Source organism: Barbatula barbatula (assembly GCF_947034865.1).
Source record: "Barbatula barbatula genome assembly, chromosome: 9".
In the NCBI taxonomy this organism is placed as follows: Eukaryota; Metazoa; Chordata; class Actinopteri; order Cypriniformes; family Nemacheilidae; genus Barbatula; species Barbatula barbatula.
In genome coordinates this window covers 24129926-24152563 of record NC_136772.1, presented here as the reverse complement: position 1 = coordinate 24152563, position 22638 = coordinate 24129926, and the positions used below count along the sequence as shown (strand labels likewise).

At 36.4% G+C, this 22638-nt stretch overlaps 2 protein-coding genes across 4 annotated transcripts in view; both read right to left on the bottom strand.

Moving 5' to 3' along the window:
- cUnh2orf76 (chromosome Un C2orf76 homolog) overlaps positions 1 to 22638 on the bottom strand; it is a 292668-nt gene that overhangs the window by 205306 nt on the left and 64724 nt on the right. The gene's annotated exons all lie outside the window — the stretch shown is intronic.
- LOC306898452 (uncharacterized protein) lies at positions 14434 to 16245 on the bottom strand. The gene is made up of 5 exons (XM_079463946.1): positions 16124 to 16245; positions 15687 to 15995; positions 15487 to 15595; positions 14975 to 15011; positions 14434 to 14870 (listed from the first exon to the last, which is right to left on the bottom strand). Exons 1-5 carry the CDS (start codon positions 16191 to 16193, stop codon positions 14754 to 14756), a joined length of 642 nt encoding a protein of 213 aa, XP_079320072.1. The 5' UTR covers positions 16194 to 16245; the 3' UTR covers positions 14434 to 14753.

Genomic DNA, 22638 nt, shown 5'->3' with positions numbered 1-22638 from the left:
CAACTTAGTGAACTCATGAGGCGTCCTTGGCCATATGCAATAACTCATGAGGCGTCCTTGGCCATATGCAATAACTCATGAGGCGTCCTTGGCCATATGCAATAACTCATGAGGCGTCCTTGGCCATATGCAATAAATTTAATTTAATTGGATTTGTCTACCAAAATGTGTGTGGGGTACGTGCAGGTGTTCTATGTAAAAGTGTTTTCTGTATGTCATCCTCTGAGCTTTATTTGAACTTTAGGCCTCAGGCCTCTAGACCTCACAGACATCACTGGATTTTATATTGCTGTAAAATGTTGAAAAGTATTCTTAAACATGCTATATATACACTGTTGGTAACCTCCTATATATATATATATATATATAAATATATATTCAATAGTTCTACACAATGTTACTGTTACCCACATATATTTTAAAAGTACATATGTAACTAGAATAGATATGTAGGAGTAAGATAATCTGGAGGATCTGAAACCACATTTATCCAAAGAAGAATGACTAAGACTATGCAGTTGATTATGAAATGATTTAAGGGCTATGATCAGTATACTAAGCCATAATCAAGTATCTTTTATTTACATTTATCAAACATATATATTTACACTTATGGTTTAAGAGCACGGCAGAGCACAGCATTTAAAAAATTCAGGGTTGTCTAAAAACGCATGATCCACAGTTTTTGAACACCTGCACATACACCACACACACTTTTGTGGACAAATTTAATTAAATCTAACTTATCGCATGCAGCAAGGAAGCCTTATCACAAGTAGCCAAGGACGCCAGCTGAACATGAGCTCATTTTTAATAAAAGCCAATGATAAATCATGTTTAGTCGGAAGACCCAGGAAAAGTGTCCAAATAAGGGCACATGAGATATTGGGCTCTCACTATAAGTCTTGTCCTGTTGGAAATCCATTTCTTCGGCAGGATATGTCAAACGACTTTTTACAGTTTTATGCATGAGTTGCATTTTTAACAAACATGCCTTATGAACATTGAAACGATGTATAGGGCTATATGTTTTTAAAAAAGGGATCAATGATTGGCTAACCATAAGTAAAAACATACTTGACTGCTGGAAATCTATTGGTGGAATGTCATGTCATGTAATGAAAAGATAACAGTAAGGTGTTTGATTGGTTCAAAAGAAGCCCCCCTGTCAGAAATTCTACTATAACCATGGGCCTGAAAACACTGTAACTTTAGATGCTTTGGGAAGATCTCACTTTGTTTGGCATGCGAAAATAAAGTTCACTTTATGACACCAAGTTTCTTTCTGTGCAGATCTGGGAGACACAGAGACGTATCGAGCTTTTGAACTCATTTAGTTTACTCTTCACATTTACATTGAGTCATTTAGCAGACGCTTTTATTATTTTATTTAAATCGACTTACATGGAGTTCAGGGAGCAATAAGCGATATGTCACATATATTAGGTGCTAATACAAAGATACTAGATTCAACAAAAGCTAGAACACTACCTGTTGAGAGAAAAGAGAGAGAGGGTTAGGGTACGTTATTCTTTTCAGTTGTCTGTCAAGTATTCACAGAAGAGGTTTGAAGTCGTTTTTTGAAGGTTGTGAGAGATGTGGTTGAGCGCACCAGACCTCTTATATATGGTATGAAGTGGATCTTGTAGTTCAAAAAATTCCTCAGACGAAGAAGGTCCAGGTGTCAAAGAGTTAACTTTACTTGTTCAAGCCAAACAAAGTGAGATCTTCCCAAAGCATCTGAAAATACAGTGTTATAGTGAAACTTCTGAAGGTTAAGTCCCTGTTATCTCTTATTTTTATGAACCAATTGCTGTTCTTCTCCCAGGCAACCGGATACGTTATGAATGGTGGTTGGCTCGCTATTACCAAGTGTTTTTAAATAATTGTATACAATGTTACAACTTAGTTACAATGGTCAGTGGAAAGTACCAAGGTTTTCCATGTCTCAACTTCTGAACTTCTCAGGCATAGGCTTCCAGGTCTCACAGACACAGCTGGATTTTATATTTCTGTAGCGTATGTATTGTGTCATTTCTGGGTTGTTTTGAGATGATTTGATGCTGATTTCACATGCAATGTGCACTATTATTTATCACAGTTATGATATACGTAAGCAGTATTAAGAAGTATTCATAGGAACATTAGAATAGGAGTATTATCTGAAACCACATTTATCCAAAGATGATTGTATACGAATGACTTATGAAGATGATTTAATGACTTAATGTTTTGTTTTTTAATGTATTGTTTTGGCGGAATCAGTTGTCCAATGCAGAAAGAAATCTCACAGACCAAGGAGCCGGGTTTCAAGAGGTTAAACCTTTATTTGCTCGAGCAAGGAAAGTGACAAACACAGAGTTCACCTGAAGTTCTCCAACAAATACACATCTGACTCCATACTTTATACAGAAATGTCATGTTTCTGCCACTCAGCTCATTTTTCATTAGCCCGTTCCCTTTCTTGGTTGCCACTATTATATTTCAATCGGCCCTGCATGCCGATTCTAGAGAAAGAAAAACATGTATATCATGATGTAACCTTCAAAAACCTTTTAGCAGGGAGATGATGATGTTATCCTCTTTACCAGACCTCGTTCTGGACGATATATGACTTACTACAGTTTTACTCCGGTACACGGTTTATGATTAAGTGTAATACTGTGCAACCCAGCGCCTGTGAGTTTGTTTAGAAAAAGTAATAACGGACAAACCAGTGTTCTTGACTTTGTGCATTAAATGAAATAATGAACAAACTAATGTCTACAAAAGTGTGTGTGGTGTACGTGCAGGTGCCTGGTGCTCAAACCCATATAGAGTTGAGGCCCGTAGCCTGTATTATATCTGAGGAATACATGAAAACTAACTGAATGTATCATTCTAACCTCTTATATTCCTATATTTGTATGCACACATTTCTACATTTTGCATATATAAACATATTCAAAGTATACATTTAAAACATTTAATTCTGTTTTCAGTACATCAAAATCATCCAACGAGAACTATGAAGTGAAGGACAAAAACCCAGAAGTTCCCTTCTGTCCAGTTTAAACAGTGCTGGATCATAATATATTTCTTCATTTCATTATGATAGAAACAATCTCAAAAAGCCTCAGACTGCCAACGAACAAACTTCTGACGAATGGCTCTTTCTCGAGAGGTGCGTATGACAATCTTAAACCCTTATCAACTGTCAAACAGTAAAACACAAGATAAATGTTTAACAGATATAAGTCAAAGAAGTCCATATATCTGTTAATCAGGTATATTTCTTTCCCAAAACCTCTGGTTAGTAATCACGCAGTTCATAAGCATGAGTTCACACGTGTGACATTTCACTGTTAAATGTCATGTTTTTAACTGAAACTAAAAAGCTCTTTGTATGGACGTCTATTCAATCATCATTGTAAGTTGTGAAGAATTGCAGCACATTGAAGACTTTACACAAGCGTTTTATATAAACATTATTATGTGCAAACAATCTGACAATTCTCTGGAAAAACAACAATCAAGAAATATATGCAGCAGAGGAATGTAGTCTACATATCTTAATAGTAATCTAAAGCATCTCTTTACTGATGTGTTTTTCAGAGCTTTGGCGCCACCGCGTGGATTCTTTGTGTAACAGCAGCGGTAAGGGCGCAGATCTAACTAACTGGACGGAACGTTATTTGTGGTATGATTACAATAACATGTCACAACACGTTTTTAGTCATTCTTAATAAATAAATGTTTGTATTTATTACGTTATTTTTTTACTTTTTTTAAATGAATGTAAAGCATTCAAAACGTTTTTTCTGTGTTATTTTCATTGTATTTATGTCTTGAACATCTAATTCACTCGGCTTTATAACTATAACTTAACTTAAACTAAAATTTGAACCTTGAATAGTTTTTTTGACCCGATCTTCCCAATCAATATGAACATTTCTCAAACCTTACAAACAACAATTCTAACTGGTTATCTAAATGTGATGAAGTGCTTGAATCTTAACATAAAAGTTTCTTCTTCATGTTTTAAATCATGAAAAGTGAAAAGATAATGAAGAATAAACACCAAGCTCTTCTTCAGTGTCATTCTCAGTTTTATCAGATTTTAGCTCTCGGTGATGCTTTGATGAATTATGAGATTGAAAGTCATATTAATACATTTTATTAGACGACTAAAAATTGTGAACCAAATAAGAAAAAAAGAAAAGAAAAGCCCAAAGATTAAATTTCTGCCTATTCTAGAAACGGCTGATAATGCCAAGAGGACAATTTTGGAAAGGGTGGATTCTAGTCTTAAAGTATTATTTCTGTTTGAGGCTTCTTAAATGGGACTTTGGATCAGTTCAAAAGAATCAGGTTGTTTGTATCCGCCTAATTAAATAAAATAAAAAATGCACAATTTATTTATATTTATACCGTATTAAGCAGCGTGCAGTCTTTTGCCTATTCTGGGCATGTTAAATCATCATTTCAATGACTTTTTTATCTCATAATTATGACTTTTTAGATCCTGATTTTCTTTATCACGTGTTGGAAATCGGCTTCCATATGATACAGGGTCAAAAACCGGTCTGTCTGTCTAAATTCACAAATTTATTTTGAAGATTATTCTGTTTCTTTGTTAAAATAACAGCAAATAGGCTAGAAAACTAGTAAAGGACTGTAAGAAAAACATTTGAACCAACAACCCTCAGTATGTAATGAGCTTTAAGTGGCATTTAACAGCAAGAGACATCCGCATAACAAATGAAGTGACAATATAAAACACTTTTAATATTTGTGAGCCTCAGACCATCAGTAGTGACCCAACAGGCATATACACATTATTTTATCTTCAATAATATGTTCAAAGAGTGTAACTGTAAATTTACCAACTCAGGACATCACCTTTGGTCTTTAAAATCATTGTGTAAGAACGCTGTGCTTTCCACAGGCCCTGACGACAGATGATATTTCTCATCTTTTTACTAAAGTTTACTAATTACCTGTATTTTCTTCACATATGCAGATTCTGCAAATGCATGGAGAAGAGAAAAGAAAGAGTGACCATGGCCGAGATCGAAGAGTTCAGAAACCCTTGACAGGCACAAACCAGCCTGAAGGTCAACAACCAAACCTCTTTCCAACGGGCCAGAGAACACCAGGCGTCCATGACTTTGCAGGTACAACAGGGCTTACAGTGAAGGAAATCCTTTGCCTTCATCCTATAAATGTATAAAAATACTGCCAAAACTAATATTAAATCTATAATAGGCTTACTATGCAGTGATATTGTCCGTTTATTTTATCATTGTTTTTTATCATGTGTTCTCCTGAATGGACGGCCATTTACAGGTGCATCTAATAAATTAGAATATCGTGAAAAGTCAGAGCAGTCATCTAATAGGACATTTTCATGCTTCCTTCTGCTGAAAAGCTTTATGGAGATGGTGATTCACTTTCCAGCAGGACTTGGCACCTGTCCACACTGCCAAAGGTACCAAAAGCTGCTTCAATGACCGTGATGTTACTGCGCTTGACTGGCCAGCAAAACCCTATAGAGAATAAATGAGAGGAAGATGAGAGACACCAGACCCAACAATACAGATGACCTGAAGGCCGCTATCACTCCATCACACCTGAGCAGTGCCACAGACCGATAGTCTCCATGCCACATCTCCATTCAGTCACTGAATTTCAGTTTCATTATCTGTAAGTCATAATCATCATATTTCACTCTATGTGTAAAGAATCTATATTGGTCTTACTTTCTGAAATGAGTGACAACGAATATTGACCTTTTTCACGATATTCTAGCCCAAGCTGCAGACATGACCATGAATCCAACAGGTCCTCCATCCAAACAGTTCACACATAATATACAACAATGAGTATATGCGCACAACTACTTAATATTTAGACAAAGTTTAATCACTAACTCACTTTTTATATGAAACATTCTCATATATGCTGTCATTTCTTGGATGGTTACTTTTGACCTCTGATCTACTCTGACCGATCCTCCTGGCTGCCGTTCTTCTGCTGGCGGGAGCCGTCGACTGCGATAAAACAAAAAAACATGCGTTTGTTACCACATCATGGTTCTAAGGAACGCTCACAATGAGAGAAAGAAAATAAAACTTACTCTCTGACCACCATCTCTGTTTTTCCTTCTCCTGTCAATATAACACATCACATGTTTTGTTTATAAATGAATGGAGCTGATCTTTTTCACAATCACTTCATTGCTTTTACATTAGGAGAGATAAAAGAATAAAGTCAGATAATAAAACACATTCAAATCAGATACACGTTTACTGGCCCATGTCCTTCCGTTTGAAAGATCCCCTCAGTGCAAGTAACACCAGAGGTCACGTCTACAGAAAATTCTCTGTCATGGACTGATTTTTATACCACTGACGTCACAGAGAAATTTGAAGGCCGTTCGCCGTTCGATTTTTTTATGGCAAGCCTTTGGTGTTACAATCATTACAAAACAGCATTTCATTGTTATTGTTACTGACTGGACATATGAGGATAAACATTGTCTGTTATTATTAACAGAAACATTAAATATGTAAACGACTTCGGCCTTATCGGGTACTCGGTTGGATTAAAATACAGTAAGTTCAGAGAGTAAACGCATTTGCTTTGCGATGACTTCGAGAACATGCTGATAAGCACATAATGTTTTACAAGCCTTATGAGAAAGTCTAGTGCAACCTCTACACCACTAAAAAGTACTTCTACTAAAAATATTGTAAAATCCATATTTTAAAGCTGTAAAAGAAGGAGAGGAAGATGGTTAAGGTGCTTTATGCTGTGAAACCGTAGACCACTGTGGTACTCTTGACTGCTTTTGAGTACGAAAGATTAACCAAAAACTAATATATATATTTGTTGACAGTCTCGTGTGTCTCACCAGTGAACGCAGACGATGAAGCCGATCATCAGACAGACCGTAATAACTCCAGCACATGAGATGAGGATGTAGAGTAATCTGTGGTTCACTGACACTTCTGTTGTATTTTCTGCAAAACACAAAGCAAACAATTCTGATCTCATATCAGTCAATCGACCCTCAGAATGATGAAAATACAGTCAAAGAAATCCTGGAGTAACCTGTTACTGTTAATATCCATCTCATTGCTGTTCTAGTATTATAACAGGAATAGTTTCCAGCATCAGATGTTTGTATTTGACTTATTTTCAGTGTCATTGGAGCTGCTGGACTGATATACATCCTATCTGAAGTGAAGTTTGTCAGAGTTCTGTTATGAAACCAGTCGTAACTAAAAATAACACTGTTGTATATTTTCCATGTCAAATCTTCATTATGAAGAGTTGTGTTGCAGTGAAGTGTCACTGTGTCTTCAATAAAGACGCTTGTGTAGACATGATGCTGAATCTTTTGACCGCTGGATTCAGAATCTGATGAAAAGACACACAAGACCTCAGTCACTGAATGTTTTATAAGAACTGATAACACAAGTTAAACAGCACATGTATTTATCACCAAATCTGAAGAATATCATAAAGTGAATCACATTCAAATGTACCTGCATGAGTCAGTAGAGTAAGAAAGACGCAGAGATTCAGATGAAGAATCCTGGTTTGTGAAATCTTCATGATGAGAACAGCAGTATCACAAACTCTTGCTCTCCTGTGAATGATCTCGAGCTCTTCTGGTGACGGGGGATGTGGTAACACACCTACACTGAGCTCAGTGTGAAGACAAAGGCTTTAATTTCTATTCATTTACATAAATAATATACTGTTAAAGCAGCACTATTTGGATTCATTACAGCAGTTATTCGGTTTAAATTTTTTCCGGGAGGCGGCTGTCACGGATCTCGAGGAGAGATCTCAGGGGAGAACCCAAGTGCAGGCAGACACGGATGAAGGGGTTAACAGATCTACTTTAATTATAAAAGACAAGAACAAAAACAAACACCCAACGATGGGGAAAAACTAACTAGACAAAATAAAAAAAACAGAACGTAAATTCTTCCCACAAGGGGGCAAAAATAAACAACCACGAAAAAACCAGGAACTAAGAACCATACATATACTAGGTACAGGTACAGGTACAACGAACGAGCACAAGACAATAGACAAGAGGGCATTTTATAGGGAGACTAACAAAGGAGATAACAATGGGCAGGTGAAGGTAATGAAACACTCAGTGTCACGGTTGTGTGGACAGAACCCAAGCGCAGGCAGCAGAGTTAAATAACAAAACTTTATTTAAACAAAGACCCTCGATGGGGAAAACATTAACTAAAACGAGACAAGAATGTAAACTAAAACTTTCCACAAGGGGAACAAAACAACAGGGTAATAAGAATAATAAATAAACTAGAAGTCCACAAACTTAGAACAGGAACAAGATAATCCATGAACAGGTACAATCCAACAAGGTGACTTCAACAGGGATGACGATAACATATAATGACAATGAACCGACAAGGGACAGAGGGAAAACTGGGGCTTGATAAAGGGAAACACTAACAAGGACTGATGACACAGGGAGAGTGACCACAGGTGACAAGGATGAAACACTAAGGGCAAGCTAACAGGAGGATTGCACGAGGCAGGTGAGGGGACTGAAACACTAAGGGAAAGATGGATCAGGGCTGGAGACAAGACTAACACTAATGGACCGCTAACCGGGGAAACAAGGGGGCGGGACAAAAGGACGCGACACTGGAGAGAGAGCATGGCTTCTTAAACCAAAACAATGCTCTTTCTCCACACAAAACACATGGGACTGACATGATCCTGCCACAAGACTCGAAAACCAAGACAAGGAGAGGCAGGATCATGACACTCAGGGAAGGTTAACGAGACAGAAGGGCGGGAAACACTGACGAGACACGAGAAAGCACATGGCAAGTCAGAATCAAAACAAAGCCATGTCTTTCTCACACAAAACCTAAGGCTATGCCATGACTCCGCTGCAAGACCAAGAATAAACATGATCATGACAGCGGCGAAGTGGGCATCATAATGGAATTATGCCTAGGGCACAAAACTGGCTAGCAGCGGCACTGCATCTGTCCTTCAATTCAGTTTTATTAAGGCTCAAAGAATAAATAGATCTCTGTGTGGAAATGATCTCTTTAAATGGAAACTATATGTGGAAACAGGTTTTACACCTTAACCACAATGCATCAGTATGCCATACGCCCGAGTTCCATCATTGTAGTTCAAAGGTACTTGTACCATTCTAACAAGCCTTTTTATAATTAATATCGACTTTATAAAACAAAACACATCTTATGCTTTAGACCGTGTCAGTACAGTGCGGTACAACAACTGTCTCTCAGACAAAACCATTAGGAAGCCAACATGTGTTTATCAGTGAGTTATATTAAGGTGTGGGGATTTCTTTTTCCTATTTCAATTGTAACTTTCTAGTCTGTTTAAACAACACACTGTGCGTTGATCACGAGGACATTGCACTCAAGTGCAGCCTATGTTTTTAGCCATGGCAAATGTGGTCAGTGGTCACCGGTGGAAAATAGCACAAAATATTGAATAATTTTGCTAAACTAATAAAGATTTGTAGAATTAAATTGTATTTTTACATGGTAAATATGTCACAGTGCTATAATACAAAACTTTGGTTTAGTGATGAGCTCCAGCGTTTAAATGCATACCATGAACCGCCGTCAGTATTTAAGCGCTGGAGCTCATCACTAAACCAAAGTTTTGTGGTTCCTGTGGTTCTAGAAAAAACCTCAAAAACAAGCCAAGCTGTACGTTCAACAAGCCTGGGACCCTTTGTGCAAAACTTCAGAGCTCGTAGATTTTAAATGGACAACTTGAAAAGTAAGTATTTGTATTTACACGAAATGTGCACTCGCAGCCCCAATGTGAAAATGATGTGAAAAAATCCCAAACTAATCTCGATCTAAACTTGATTGTTGAGATTTTCCTTCGTGCGATTTGCTCAAAGAATGAATTGACTGAAAGATATATAAACGTGTTATATTGTAGTCACAGTTGTGTGAAAATGCATTTACCAGGATTTGTTTATATTTTGTAAATGGTTTTGTCTGCATCATATAGATTTAGCCTAATGTGGATCATGGCATTTTTATGAAACGGACAGGGTCGGGTACGGAATGGTGCAGGACTCTGACACAGAGAGCATCACAGCAACGGCGGTTGGGTGGCGGAAGGGTGAGCAAAGCTTCTGGGTTTCAGACACAGGAAATCTGTGGCTGATGTTTCACACGTCATTTTAAAGCTGTATGTGCAGTGTTTGAGTGCTATAATCTCACCAAACCATCTGGAGACTTGACATAACACTGTACAGTATATTGTAAAATGATCAAATAACAGATGTGAAATCCAGAGGTGAATGACATTCAGAAAGAAGCTTTATTATCAGCTTCTCTTGTGTTACCACATCCCCTGTCACCAGAAGAGCTCGAGATCATTCACAGGAGAGCAAGAGTTTGTGATACTGCTGTTCTCATCATGAAGATTTCACAAACCAGGATTCTTCATCTGAATCTCTGCGTCTTTCTTACTCTACTGACTCATGCAGGTACATTTGAATGTGATTCACTTTATTATATTCTTCAGATTTGTTGATAAATACATGTGCTGTTTAACTCGTGTTATCAGATCTTATAAAACATTCAGTGACTGAGGTCTTGTGTGTCTTTTCATCAGATTCTGAATCCAGCGGTCACAAGATTCAGCATCATGTCTACACAAGCGTCTTTATTGAAGACACAGTGACACTTCACTGCAACACAACTCTTCATAATGAAGATTTGACATGGAAAATATACAACAGTGTTATTTTTAGTTACGACTGGTTTCATAACAGAACTCTGACAAACTTCACTTCAGATAGGATGTATATCAGTCCAGCAGCTCCAATGACACTGAAAATAAGTCAAATACAAACATCTGATGCTGGAAACTATTCCTGTTATAATACTAGAACAACAATGAGATGGATATTAACAGTAACAGGTTACTCCAGGATTTCTTTGACTGTATTTATATACTTTTGTGTACTAGTAGTGAGGGCTGGTTTACTGATAAGATGTAACTTGGTTCTTTTGTCTCACAGAAAACACACCAGAATCACCAATAACATCCGGTCTGGAGTTATTATGGGCTGTCTGATGATCGTCTGAGTTCACTGGTGAGACATCAACACATGATGGACACACGAGGACATTGGAACAGACAGATCATGACTACGGTTTTGTAGATCGTACAGAAGGTTTAGACCTCAGTTTACTCTTGCAATCAGTCACACTTGATCTCTCTTCATCAGAAACATGACTGTCTCTTACTCAAAGACTGAATAGTTGTGAGCTCAAACCCAAGAATATGGTGATCATTATGCTTTTTAAAGGGGTCATATGGCTCAAATACGTGTCTTTGGTGTGTTATAAGTTGCCCATGCATGTATTAGACACGTACAATTGCAACAATTAAAGAATCTAAAAGCTGTTCATTTTTCAGATCAGATTTGGTCTCGAATTGATAAAAGGAAGCACTGATGACATTTCATCACCCGTCAGTACAATTGCTCTGGATCCTGAGCCGTTATACATTTCCATCACACGCTTGCAGTATTCCACCAATCACGACGCTCTGGTTAACTGACCAATCACAGCACCTTGCTGTTCAGAGGCCTGAGCTTTGTAAGAAACCTGCATGCTACAGAGAGGCGGAGCAAAGAGGAGATACAGACATGCACAGTATGATATAAATATAGCGTTCGTGAACCTTACATCGTGTTTACACATTGAATTACATCTAAAACAAACCATAATATTAATTTTAGCCGTGTCATATGACTCCTTTAAACAAGACCCAAAGGTTTCATGGAAAAGCATCAATAATAGGACTGTTAATAATGTATTCATACACTATAATAATGTAGGACTGTTAATAATGTATTCATACACTATAATAATGTAGGACTGTTAATAATGTATTCATACACTATAATAATGTAGGACTGTTAATAATGTATTCATACACTATAATAATGTAGGACTGTTAATAATGTATTCATACACTATAATAATGTAGGACTGTTAATAATGTATTCATACACTATAATAATGTAGGACTGTTAATAATGTATTCATACACTATAATAATGTAGGACTGTTAATAATGTATTCATACACTATAATAATGTAGGACTGTTAATAATGTATTCATACACTATAATAATAATGTAGGACTGTTAATAATGTATTCATACACTATAATAATGTAGGACTGTTAATAATGTATTCACACACTATAATAATGTAGGACTGTTAATAATGTATTCATACACTATAATAATGTAGGACTGTTAATAATGTATTCATACACTATAATAATGTAGGACTGTTAATAATGTATTCATACACTATAATAATGTAGGACTGTTAATAATGTATTCACACACTATAATAATGTAGGACTGTTAATAATGTATTCATACACTATAATAATGTAGGACTGTTAATAATGTATTCATACACTATAATAATGTAGGACTGTTAATAATGTATTCATACACTATAATAATGTAGGACTGTTAATAATGTATTCATACACTATAATAATGTAGGACTGTTAATAATGTATTCATACACTATAATAATGTAGGACTGTTAATAATGTATTCATACACTATAATAATGTAGGACTGTTAATAATGTATTCATACACTATAATAATGTAGGACTGTTAATAATGTATTCATACACTATAATAATAATGTAGGACTGTTAATAATGTATTCATACACTATAATAATGTAGGACTGTTAATAATGTATTCATACACTATAATAATGTAGGACTGTTAATAATGTATTCATACACTATAATAATGTAGGACTGTTAATAATGTATTCATACACTATAATAATGTAGGACTGTTAATAATGTATTCACACACTATAATAATGTAGGACTGTTAATAATGTATTCACACACTATAATAATGTAGGACTGTTAATAATGTATTCACACACTATAATAATGTAGGACTGTTAATAATGTATTCACACACTATAATAATGTAGGACTGTTAATAATGTATTCACACACTATAATAATGTAGGACTGTTAATAATGTATTCACACACTATAATAATGTAGGACTGTTAATAATGTATTCACACACTATAATAATGTAGGACTGTTAATAATGTATTCACACACTATAATAATGTAGGACTGTTAATAATGTATTCACACACTATAATAATGTAGGACTGTTAATAATGTATTCACACACTATAATAATGTAGGACTGTTAATAATGTATTCACACACTATAATAATGTAGGACTGTTAATAATGTATTCACACACTATAATAATGTAGGACTGTTAATAATGTATTCACACACTATAATAATGTAGGACTGTTAATAATGTATTCACACACTATAATAATGTAGGACTGTTAATAATGTATTCACACACTATAATAATGTAGGACTGTTAATAATGTATTCACACACTATAATAATGTAGGACTGTTAATAATGTATTCACACACTATAATAATGTAGGACTGTTAATAATGTATTCATACACTATAATAATAATGTAGGACTGTTAATAATGTATTCATACACTATAATAATGTAGGACTGTTAATAATGTATTCATACACTATAATAATGTAGGACTGTTAATAATGTATTCATACACTATAATAATGTAGGACTGTTAATAATGTATTCATACACTATAATAATGTAGGACTGTTAATAATGTATTCATACACTATAATAATAATGTAGGACTGTTAATAATGTATTCATACACTATAATAATAATGTAGGACTGTTAATAATGTATTCATACACTATAATAATAATGTAGGACTGTTAATAATGTATTCATACACTATAATAATAATGTAGGACTGTTAATAATGTATTCATACACTATAATAATGTAGGACTGTTAATAATGTATTCATACACTATAATAATGTAGGACTGTTAATAATGTATTCATACACTATAATAATGTAGGACTGTTAATAATGTATTCATACACTATAATAATGTAGGACCGTTGGGCATAGAGTGTCAGATAAGTGATCCGATCAGAAAATCATATTATTTGTGGTACAATAACTCACAAATACTAAACAAGGTTCTGTTCTGAATGTATAAAGCGATGACTGATCCCAATAATAAATAAACATATGCGAGGGTTGAGTAGACTGAAGCGGATTGTAAAAAGGTGAATTCTAAATATAAATATACTGTATAAAAACAATAGTATATCTACCATTTATTTACAGCTGGTTATTTTCCAACTCCAATGTCTGTCAAATTAGGGCAATTATATCAAGTTTGTTTTGTTTTTTTTGCTTGTACAAGTAGTTGAAATGAACATTTGCACTGTTGGAACACTCACAAACTTATAATATCATGTATTCTATATTTGATAATTTTCCAGTTTTTATGATTTTATTACTATGTCTAGATGTCATTCCAACAGATTCTCCCGTCACAGAAAATCCCCATTTTACAGAACTTTACACACTCTTCAGCACAAAAAACCACAGGACCATTACTTGAACGATTTTCCCTTTAAAGGGAAATATAGTGTAATGTGTTTACAGAATTTCATAAAGATTAAATAAACTGAGCTGTATTACAGATTTTAATTGAGCCATGGGAGTCATTTTGTCATATGATAAAGTCAAAAACACATTACAGAATCTAGCTGTTTCTGTTAAGACTGCACTTACATGTGAACCACTAATGGTTATTTATTGAAAATAATTTGTTTCATTTTCATATATGGTGTGATTACGTTGCTCGTCACTTTCGACAGCTGCTGTGCCCTCATAGATCCTGTTGTCATTCATTATTCTGCTGGCTCGTCTCTGTGACCGATGGAAAATACAAAATAAAACCCCCACATCCTGTTAACCATAACACTGCTCGGTCTATTCGTAGAATCATTTACTGTGAAAGAACGTAAACTTACTCTGTGACCTGCATCTCTGCTGTTTGTTGACCTTCTCCTGTCGATTGAAAACATTGTGTTTTGTTTAAATCTTAATAATAACAAAAATGTGACATTTGCAGAGACACCGAGTGACAGTATAATACTGTATATACAGTATAATGTAGGCGTACACATTAAATGTGATACACATGTACACCATTCTCAAACTGAAATACCCCCACCATTGCAACACTAAAAAGAATACATATTTAAATAATAATTAAACAAACAATTTTTATTTTACTTTATATATATATATATATATATTATTAAAATGTAAAACCCAGAAGCAGAGGCAATCGAGTGAGGTGTAATATCATAAACTGATTTAATGAGGACTTTTATTTGACTGTTTTACTCGCATTTACCTTATGCAGGTGTATAGCATTTGCACACAACTGTAATACTTGATAAATATATCGCAAGTAAATGTGTTTGAAAGTGAAAGGATGTGTGTGGGAGATCAATAATAATGCTTCTGACATCCTCACCAGTGAACGCAGACGATGAAGCCGATCATCAGACAGACCGTAATAACTCCAGCACATGAGATGAGGATGTAGAATAATCTGTGGTTCACTGACACTTCTGGTGTATTTTCTGCAAAACACAAAGCAAACAATTCTGATCTCATATCAGTCAATCGACCCTCAGAATGATGAAAATACAGTCAAAGAAATCCTGGAGTAACCTGTTACTGTTAATATCCATCTCATTGTTGTTCTAGTATTATAACAGGAATAGTTTCCAGCATCAGATGTTTGTATTTGACTTATTTTCAGTGTCATTGGAGCTGCTGGACTGATATACATCCTATCTGAAGTGAAGTTTGTCAGAGTTCTGTTATGAAACCAGTCGTAACTAAAAATAACACTGTTGTATATTTTCCATGTGAAATCTTCATTATGAAGAGTTGTGTTGCAGTTAAGTGTCACTGTGTCTTCAATAAAGACGCTTGTGTAGACATGATGCTGAATCTTGTGACCGCTGGATTCAGAATCTGATGAAAAGACACACAAGACCTCAGTCACTGAATGTTTTATAAGATCTGATAACACGAGTTAAACAGCACATGTATTTATCAACAAATCTGAAGAATATAATAAAGTGAATCACATTCAAATGTACCTGCATGAGTCAGTAGAGTAAGAAAGACGCAGAGATTCAGATGAAGAATCCTGGTTTGTGAAATCTTCATGATGAGAACAGCAGTATCACAAACTCTTGCTCTCCTGTGAATGATCTCGAGCTCTTCTGGTGACAGGGGATGTGGTAACACAAGAGAAGCTGATAATAAAGCTTCTTTCTGAATGTCATTCACCTCTGGATTTCACATCTGTTATTTGATCATTTTACAATATACTGTACAGTGTTATGTCAAGTCTCCAGATGGTTTGGTTCTATATGTGAGATTATAGCACTCAAACACTGCACATACATTCATGCCATACCTGTGGGTATTTGTAAATGTTTTAATTTGTACACTGAGGTTCATGAGCTTTAAAATGACGTGTGAAACATCAGCCACAGATTTCCTGTGAATCTGTCATCCGCAAAAGCACATGCAGGCACGCAAAAGCACATACTATGACATAACAATATAAACAGTTCGACACTGGTTACACAATGAACAATAATAAATGACGTTTATTTAATTTAATTGGTGTAGGTAAAAATAGCACATCGCCTGTTGATGTCGCGTTCCCCTCTGGGAAATTGGGAAATCATTTTGGTTCCCAAGATGGGCGTAGTGCCTTACAGCAGGGCCGTTTGAAGGAATTTGGGGGCCCCAAGCAAAATGGACATGGAGGCCCCCCCAAATCCCCGCCCCACCCGCCCGCACACACGCAAAGCCTACAGGAACCACAGCATAGCCATAAAGTTTAAGTTCAACCACACTTTATATAAATAAAAAAGGTTTACAGTGCATAAACTGCTGTTGCATAAACAGTGCATAAACAAAACATGTTTAAAGTTCAAATACTCATGTTGCATATACTGTGCATAAATAAAATAAAATTACAGTGCAAATACTGCTGTTGCATATAATGTGAACATTTTAACATTTTCATGGTCATCAGCTATTATTACAGTGCTTGAGGTAGCTTGAGCTGTAGAGCTAACCTCAGTGTTGGGAAGTGGTGCAGACTCAATTTCTGTTCTGGATGCAGTGTCTTCCACTGTGAGAGATGCTATTGATGGTGTAGCTGGGGAAAAAATATGTTTTTATCAATATAATCCATCTGTCGAGGTACAGAATTCATCACTGAGTGTCTGACACCTAGAAATTTGACAGGCACTACTGTATATTAAACATTCTGAAATATCCATGGGCTAAAGTGACTGGTATTTACACAGTTTGGTGGGAATTCAATAGTGATTTGCACTGTTGTTTTTCTAACAATATGACAGCACACACTTATCAGTTTAAACTCTGGGCTGTGCAGGATATCAGCTGTAATTCTAGAGCTTGTGGTGGTACCTTGTGCTATGGAGGAAACATCAGCACTGAGAAGTGATGCATCTGATGTTGAGGATGAAGTTGATGGTGTAGCTGGGAAAATAATTGAAAAAAAAATCTGAAATTACCTGTGAAGTACGTTTTACCATTTCACTGTTAGCATATTGAAAGAGGTCACTATTAACAGCTCAGCTCAGTGAGAGAAATTCACTCTACCATCATCAGTGGAGGTCTCCTTAGGAAGAGCCTGAGGGCTGAGAAATTTAAGCAAAGCACCTTGAGGGAGAAAGAAAAGATGGTAACACTTAATAATAACAATCATTAATAGATGGTAAATTGATAGTTAATTAATCTTTAGTTTACTGTCATTTAACTGTTAGCAAACAGTCTTTTTACTGTTAACAAACAATGAAATTATAATTATATGTTTACTAATTATTAGTAGTGCTGTAAATTAACAGTTTATTGTAACACACATTATATCTATCATATAATATATTAGGTATCGGGTAATGATTAAACATTATTTGAAAACCTTTAAGAAACCATTTTAAAATATCAATAAACATTACATAGATAGACGACCAGATATTTATAACACTTTGTAAAGGGTTACTAATGCTTAAAAACATCCCAAGCTAATGTTTGATGCACGGAATTTATTGTGTGGTTTTCCTAACCCCCCCATTTGGTAAATAGATCATCACGGTGGAATAGTTAGTATAGCATGCTAACGTTATGCCACTTTCATCAAAACCTATTACAAAGCTATAGCAATGTCATGTCATTAAATACGATAAACAGTGATTCTGGAACAGATCTGCATCTTCCTTATCCCGTTAAAAAACATATTACAGTAGTATGTAACCATATTCCGTCCGAAGTTGCACTAACTGTTCGTTACAAGCAGCATTTGCCGTCAGGCAGGTTACAGGTAACGTTAGCTAACATATTTTTGCAAGCCTACCTGCTGCAAAATGACACCAAGACAAGAAGAGCTATTTTATCCAGTGTAATTTATCACTTACCACTATCTTGTTTATTCTTATCCTCCTCTTCCTTTCTCTTCTTTCTTTTTTGGGATCCTGAAGCATAATTCCGCTTCATGACTGCCGACGGAGGTTTTGTTTTTGCCGGCAGCAGAGATCACGAAAGGGGCCCCTTGAGGGGGATCCCAATAAAAGTGTCATTGCACTTTACTGCATTGACTGTCAAAGGGGCGCTCAGTTTGTCGTTGCATTTTATTCTTAACCAGTTGTTGTCTTTGGGCCCCAGGCCAGCTCGGGGCCCCCGGCCAGCTCGGGGCCCCAAGCAATTGCTTGGTTTGCTTGCCTTGTCGCGACGGGCCTGCCTTACAGTATGTCTTGTCATTAAATTAGTACATATATGTATAACCATTTTTTATAAACTGCGAAAACAGCATTCACCAATATTCTAGAATAGTCAGCAGGCTGACAGTAGGATGTACGGTTAAACTATTACCATAGTTTATATATAGGCTATAACAATTTCCCAAGACACACACAAACATGAATCTGGCGTCCTCCATTTTTATTCAACAACAAAGCACCTGAACACAACCAGCTCAGAATCATGACTTCACATCATGTTATGCACCCTGCAAAGTGTTGGGAACATAATAAAACCAAAGTAAGAAGTTTTTGATGGATAAGTAATATTTGTGTCTTCATAAAAATACTGTAGTATACTATATACTTGATTCAGTGGGAATAGGCGATTCAATGTTTAGGTTCGCAAAGAACCTATTAAAGCACAAAGACATGGGAACAGTATAGATAACATTCACATTTCAATATTTATCTCAAGTCATATCGTCATCACAATATTAAACAATGTTATCGCACATCGCAGCTTTTCCTCATATCGCGCAGCCCCACTTGAACCATTAAATGTTTTTGCCTTTATATTTTTATTTAAAATAAGAAGGAACCAATTCAAAGAAATGAAATAGAGACAGAAAGGAGAGATGGCCCGTCTTGAATGATCCTTAACTGCTTTAATGCATATTCCACTGGAGTGGTTTTCTTACTTCTTCTCCCTTTTCCCCCTAAAGAGCAAGACCGTCCGAGTCGTGGCTGCATGGTCTGTCCATTTCTTAAGAACAACCTTCCAATTGCATTTGAATACAATTTGCACATTTATTTTATTGATGTATAGCTAGTGATGTTGTCATTTAGTTATGAATTAAATTCAAAACAATTCAAATTGACTTCTGTTGTGCCCTTTACCATTTTGTATTATTGAAAAGTAGTTAAAAATAAGTAAAATCTAGCGGCATCTAGAGGTCAGATTCTGATTTACAACCAATGGCTCACTCCCCCCTCCCCTTTGAAGTACTGCAGCTGCTGCTATGTTTGTATTGGGGGGATTATTGGGTCAGATTGCAAACTAAAAGTCTAAATTTGAAACTAAAAGTCCAAATCGAAAATTAATCTGGTATATAGGATTGGGCATTTAATCGTTTAGCCATTTAGGTTTGAGGATTTGGGCATTTGAGGATTGAGGAGTGTATGCAAATTAGAAGGCGTGGCCCAAATACTAGAGGATGGGTTTGAAATGGCTGGTGAGCAGAGACACCTTATGGACAGCAGAGGGAGCTCCCAGTGCTAAGGAGCACACTGTAATGAAAACAAACAGAGCGAGTGAGTGGCTGGAGCGAGAATATGAGGCGCCGTATAGGGTTTAAATCAAACTGTGATTATGAATACATATATAAAAGCGTGCATACACACATATACATTGCTCACATATACATGTATAGTATTGGATGTTCAAGAAAACACATATGAAAAACATGTGCGCACTAATGTGAAATCCATACAAATACATATTATGTTAGGATCTTGCGCCTCCCCATCAAGTCGAGGGGCTACTTGTGTTACTCTGCCAACAGGCCTTTTCATTGGTTAGTAGAAGAATGACGTGACTTTTGTGTGATGAATAATGCCTGTGTTGTGTAACGAAGACGCGCATGAGTATATAACTGAGAAGATTGCACTGTGCAGATGAAGCGACGCCTGACTTGATAACTGCGCAGCTCGTGCTGTATAAAGAAGACCCGCCTGACATTGTAACTGTCTAAAATACAGGGATATTGTCCCCGCTATCGTTTGGGGCCTGAACGGACGCTGTGGCCTCTGTGACTGACGTATTATAACTGCGAATGCACGCAACGCGAATGCAAAAGACACGTATGCATATCATCAGCATCCAAAAGTGACCCTGACCTTTTTGTCGCATTCCATGGATTTCTCCTTCTGTCCGGGCGGGGAATCTGAGGGCGAATGTGAACAGACGACCCCGTTCGTGATTGCATTCCGGAGACGGCCATTGTTACAATTACTTTTTTTGCAGTTGTTTATGTTGCGGTTCTGTTGTGCAATCAGTAAAGTGTTAAGTTAGTAAAATTTAGCAACTTTTTATAAACGTTTCAAGAGATCAAGACAAATACCTGAACAATATTAAATTTAACACATAGAAGATGATTCTTTGTTGTTTAAATCCTTATTAAAGCCAAAAGGCTTACATTATAATCGCATAAGCAGCCCTGTTGGAAAATTTCATAACCCTTCGGTTGAAGTGAGGTCCTGAAAAATGTTAGTTTGAATGGCAATATGGCCCTTCCGCTAACCCCTCGAATCAAAAGAGAATCAAGACAGGAGAAAGTGTAGGGGTAAGGGGTAGAAATGGGATTGGGCCTTAATATCCAATACTCCGCAGTACCCTCAGTTTCCGGTTGTAGAAACTAGGGCAATACGCAAATGCAGAAGTGGTTATATCATTACGATGACATAAAATATAATTCATTCTTTACCTCGTCCGTGAACATGATGAGCGATCTCCATAAGCCCTTGGATGGTGAAAACGACATGTCCCATAAATCCTCTCTCCTACATTACGTCATTTAGCTTTGCCTTTTGCTGTTTCAAAGCGCACCATCTACAGGACCAAATGTAAATATTGTGGCTTTAACTGAAAAACTCTAAGCTTGAAATCAGACTTTTCTATTCATAGTACTAGTAAGCACTGTACACTGTACTGTATATGACATTTTTTAATGATTAATACTAATAGTACTTACTGGAAAGATGATAGTCTGAAGATTGTAATGAGTTACTATGCAGAAAGAGTTGATGCTGACCATACATGTATGTGCCCTTTTTCCCGGACCTGTCCTGGCCAGGATTTCAGGTGTCCTCCGGAGGTCGCATTTGCCGTCCCCATAGGTCATCGAGGTTCTCATATTTCAGAAAAAAAAACAGTATAATATTAACGTTTATTCCCCTTAAAGCAGCATTATAGAACTTTTGCTCACAGCTCCTCCAGGTGGTTTATAGCACAGTTGTCTGTTACCGATGTCGTAAATAATGTCGGTTTATAAGCTTCCCAGTGGACAGCGGAATATATGTGAATTTGTTTACTAAGCTGATGAAACCGGCGAATGTAGAAATATTGTTTGGAAACCATGTGGTACCCTGAGCAGGGACCGATCAGAAACACACAACAGAGTGTGATTGAAATCGCTATGAAGCTGCTCAGGTGGCAGCGGCAGTAGAATTTGTCTGGTTAAAAGTTACAATATGCCTGAAACATTTGCAATAATCCCCCAATGTGTGAATAAACGGTGTTGCAGTTAAACGTATAAATAAGGTTAACGTATAATGTTATCTTAATTGCAAACTAGAAGCAGTGTCAGCGGTCTCGCAGTGAGCATGCCAGTGGCAAGGAACCAAAACTCCACTTGTGTGCAGGTGGAGAAAAAAACCTTTGGAAAAACCAGACTTAACTGAGAGGGGCAGTTCTCCTCTGGCACATGTGGCGAGTCCCCTATTGCACAATCAGCATCCCATGAAACCGGAGGCAATCAGCACGGTGCACCTGCCGATAGTCCGCACCTGAAGCTACACAGAGTAAAGCCATATTTCAGTCAAAATTCACAATCTTCTAATGTGTTACTCACCCTCAAGGCATCCTGACTGAATATGACTTTCTTCTGGAAGAATACTGCAGTCGGAGTTATAATACCACGTATCATTTTACTTCCAAGCGATAGAAAGAGTGCATTCATCGATCAAAGAACAGCTCGACACGGCTCTGTGGTCTTTAAAAAAAGTCTTCTGAAGCGAATCGATGAGTTTGTTTAAGAGAAATATCCATATTG

Coding starts and splice junctions, on each gene's coding strand:
- LOC306898452 (XM_079463946.1), bottom strand. CDS start 16,193: ATGAAGATTTCACAAACCAGGATTCTTCATCTGAATCTCTGCGTCTTT. Junction 15,596..15,686: donor ATGGATATTAACAGTAACAG/GTTACTCCAGGA, acceptor TGTGTTTTGCAG/AAAATACACCAGAAGTGTCA. Junction 15,012..15,486: donor TTCATCGTCTGCGTTCACTG/GTGAGGATGTCA, acceptor TTCAATCGACAG/GAGAAGGTCAACAAACAGCA.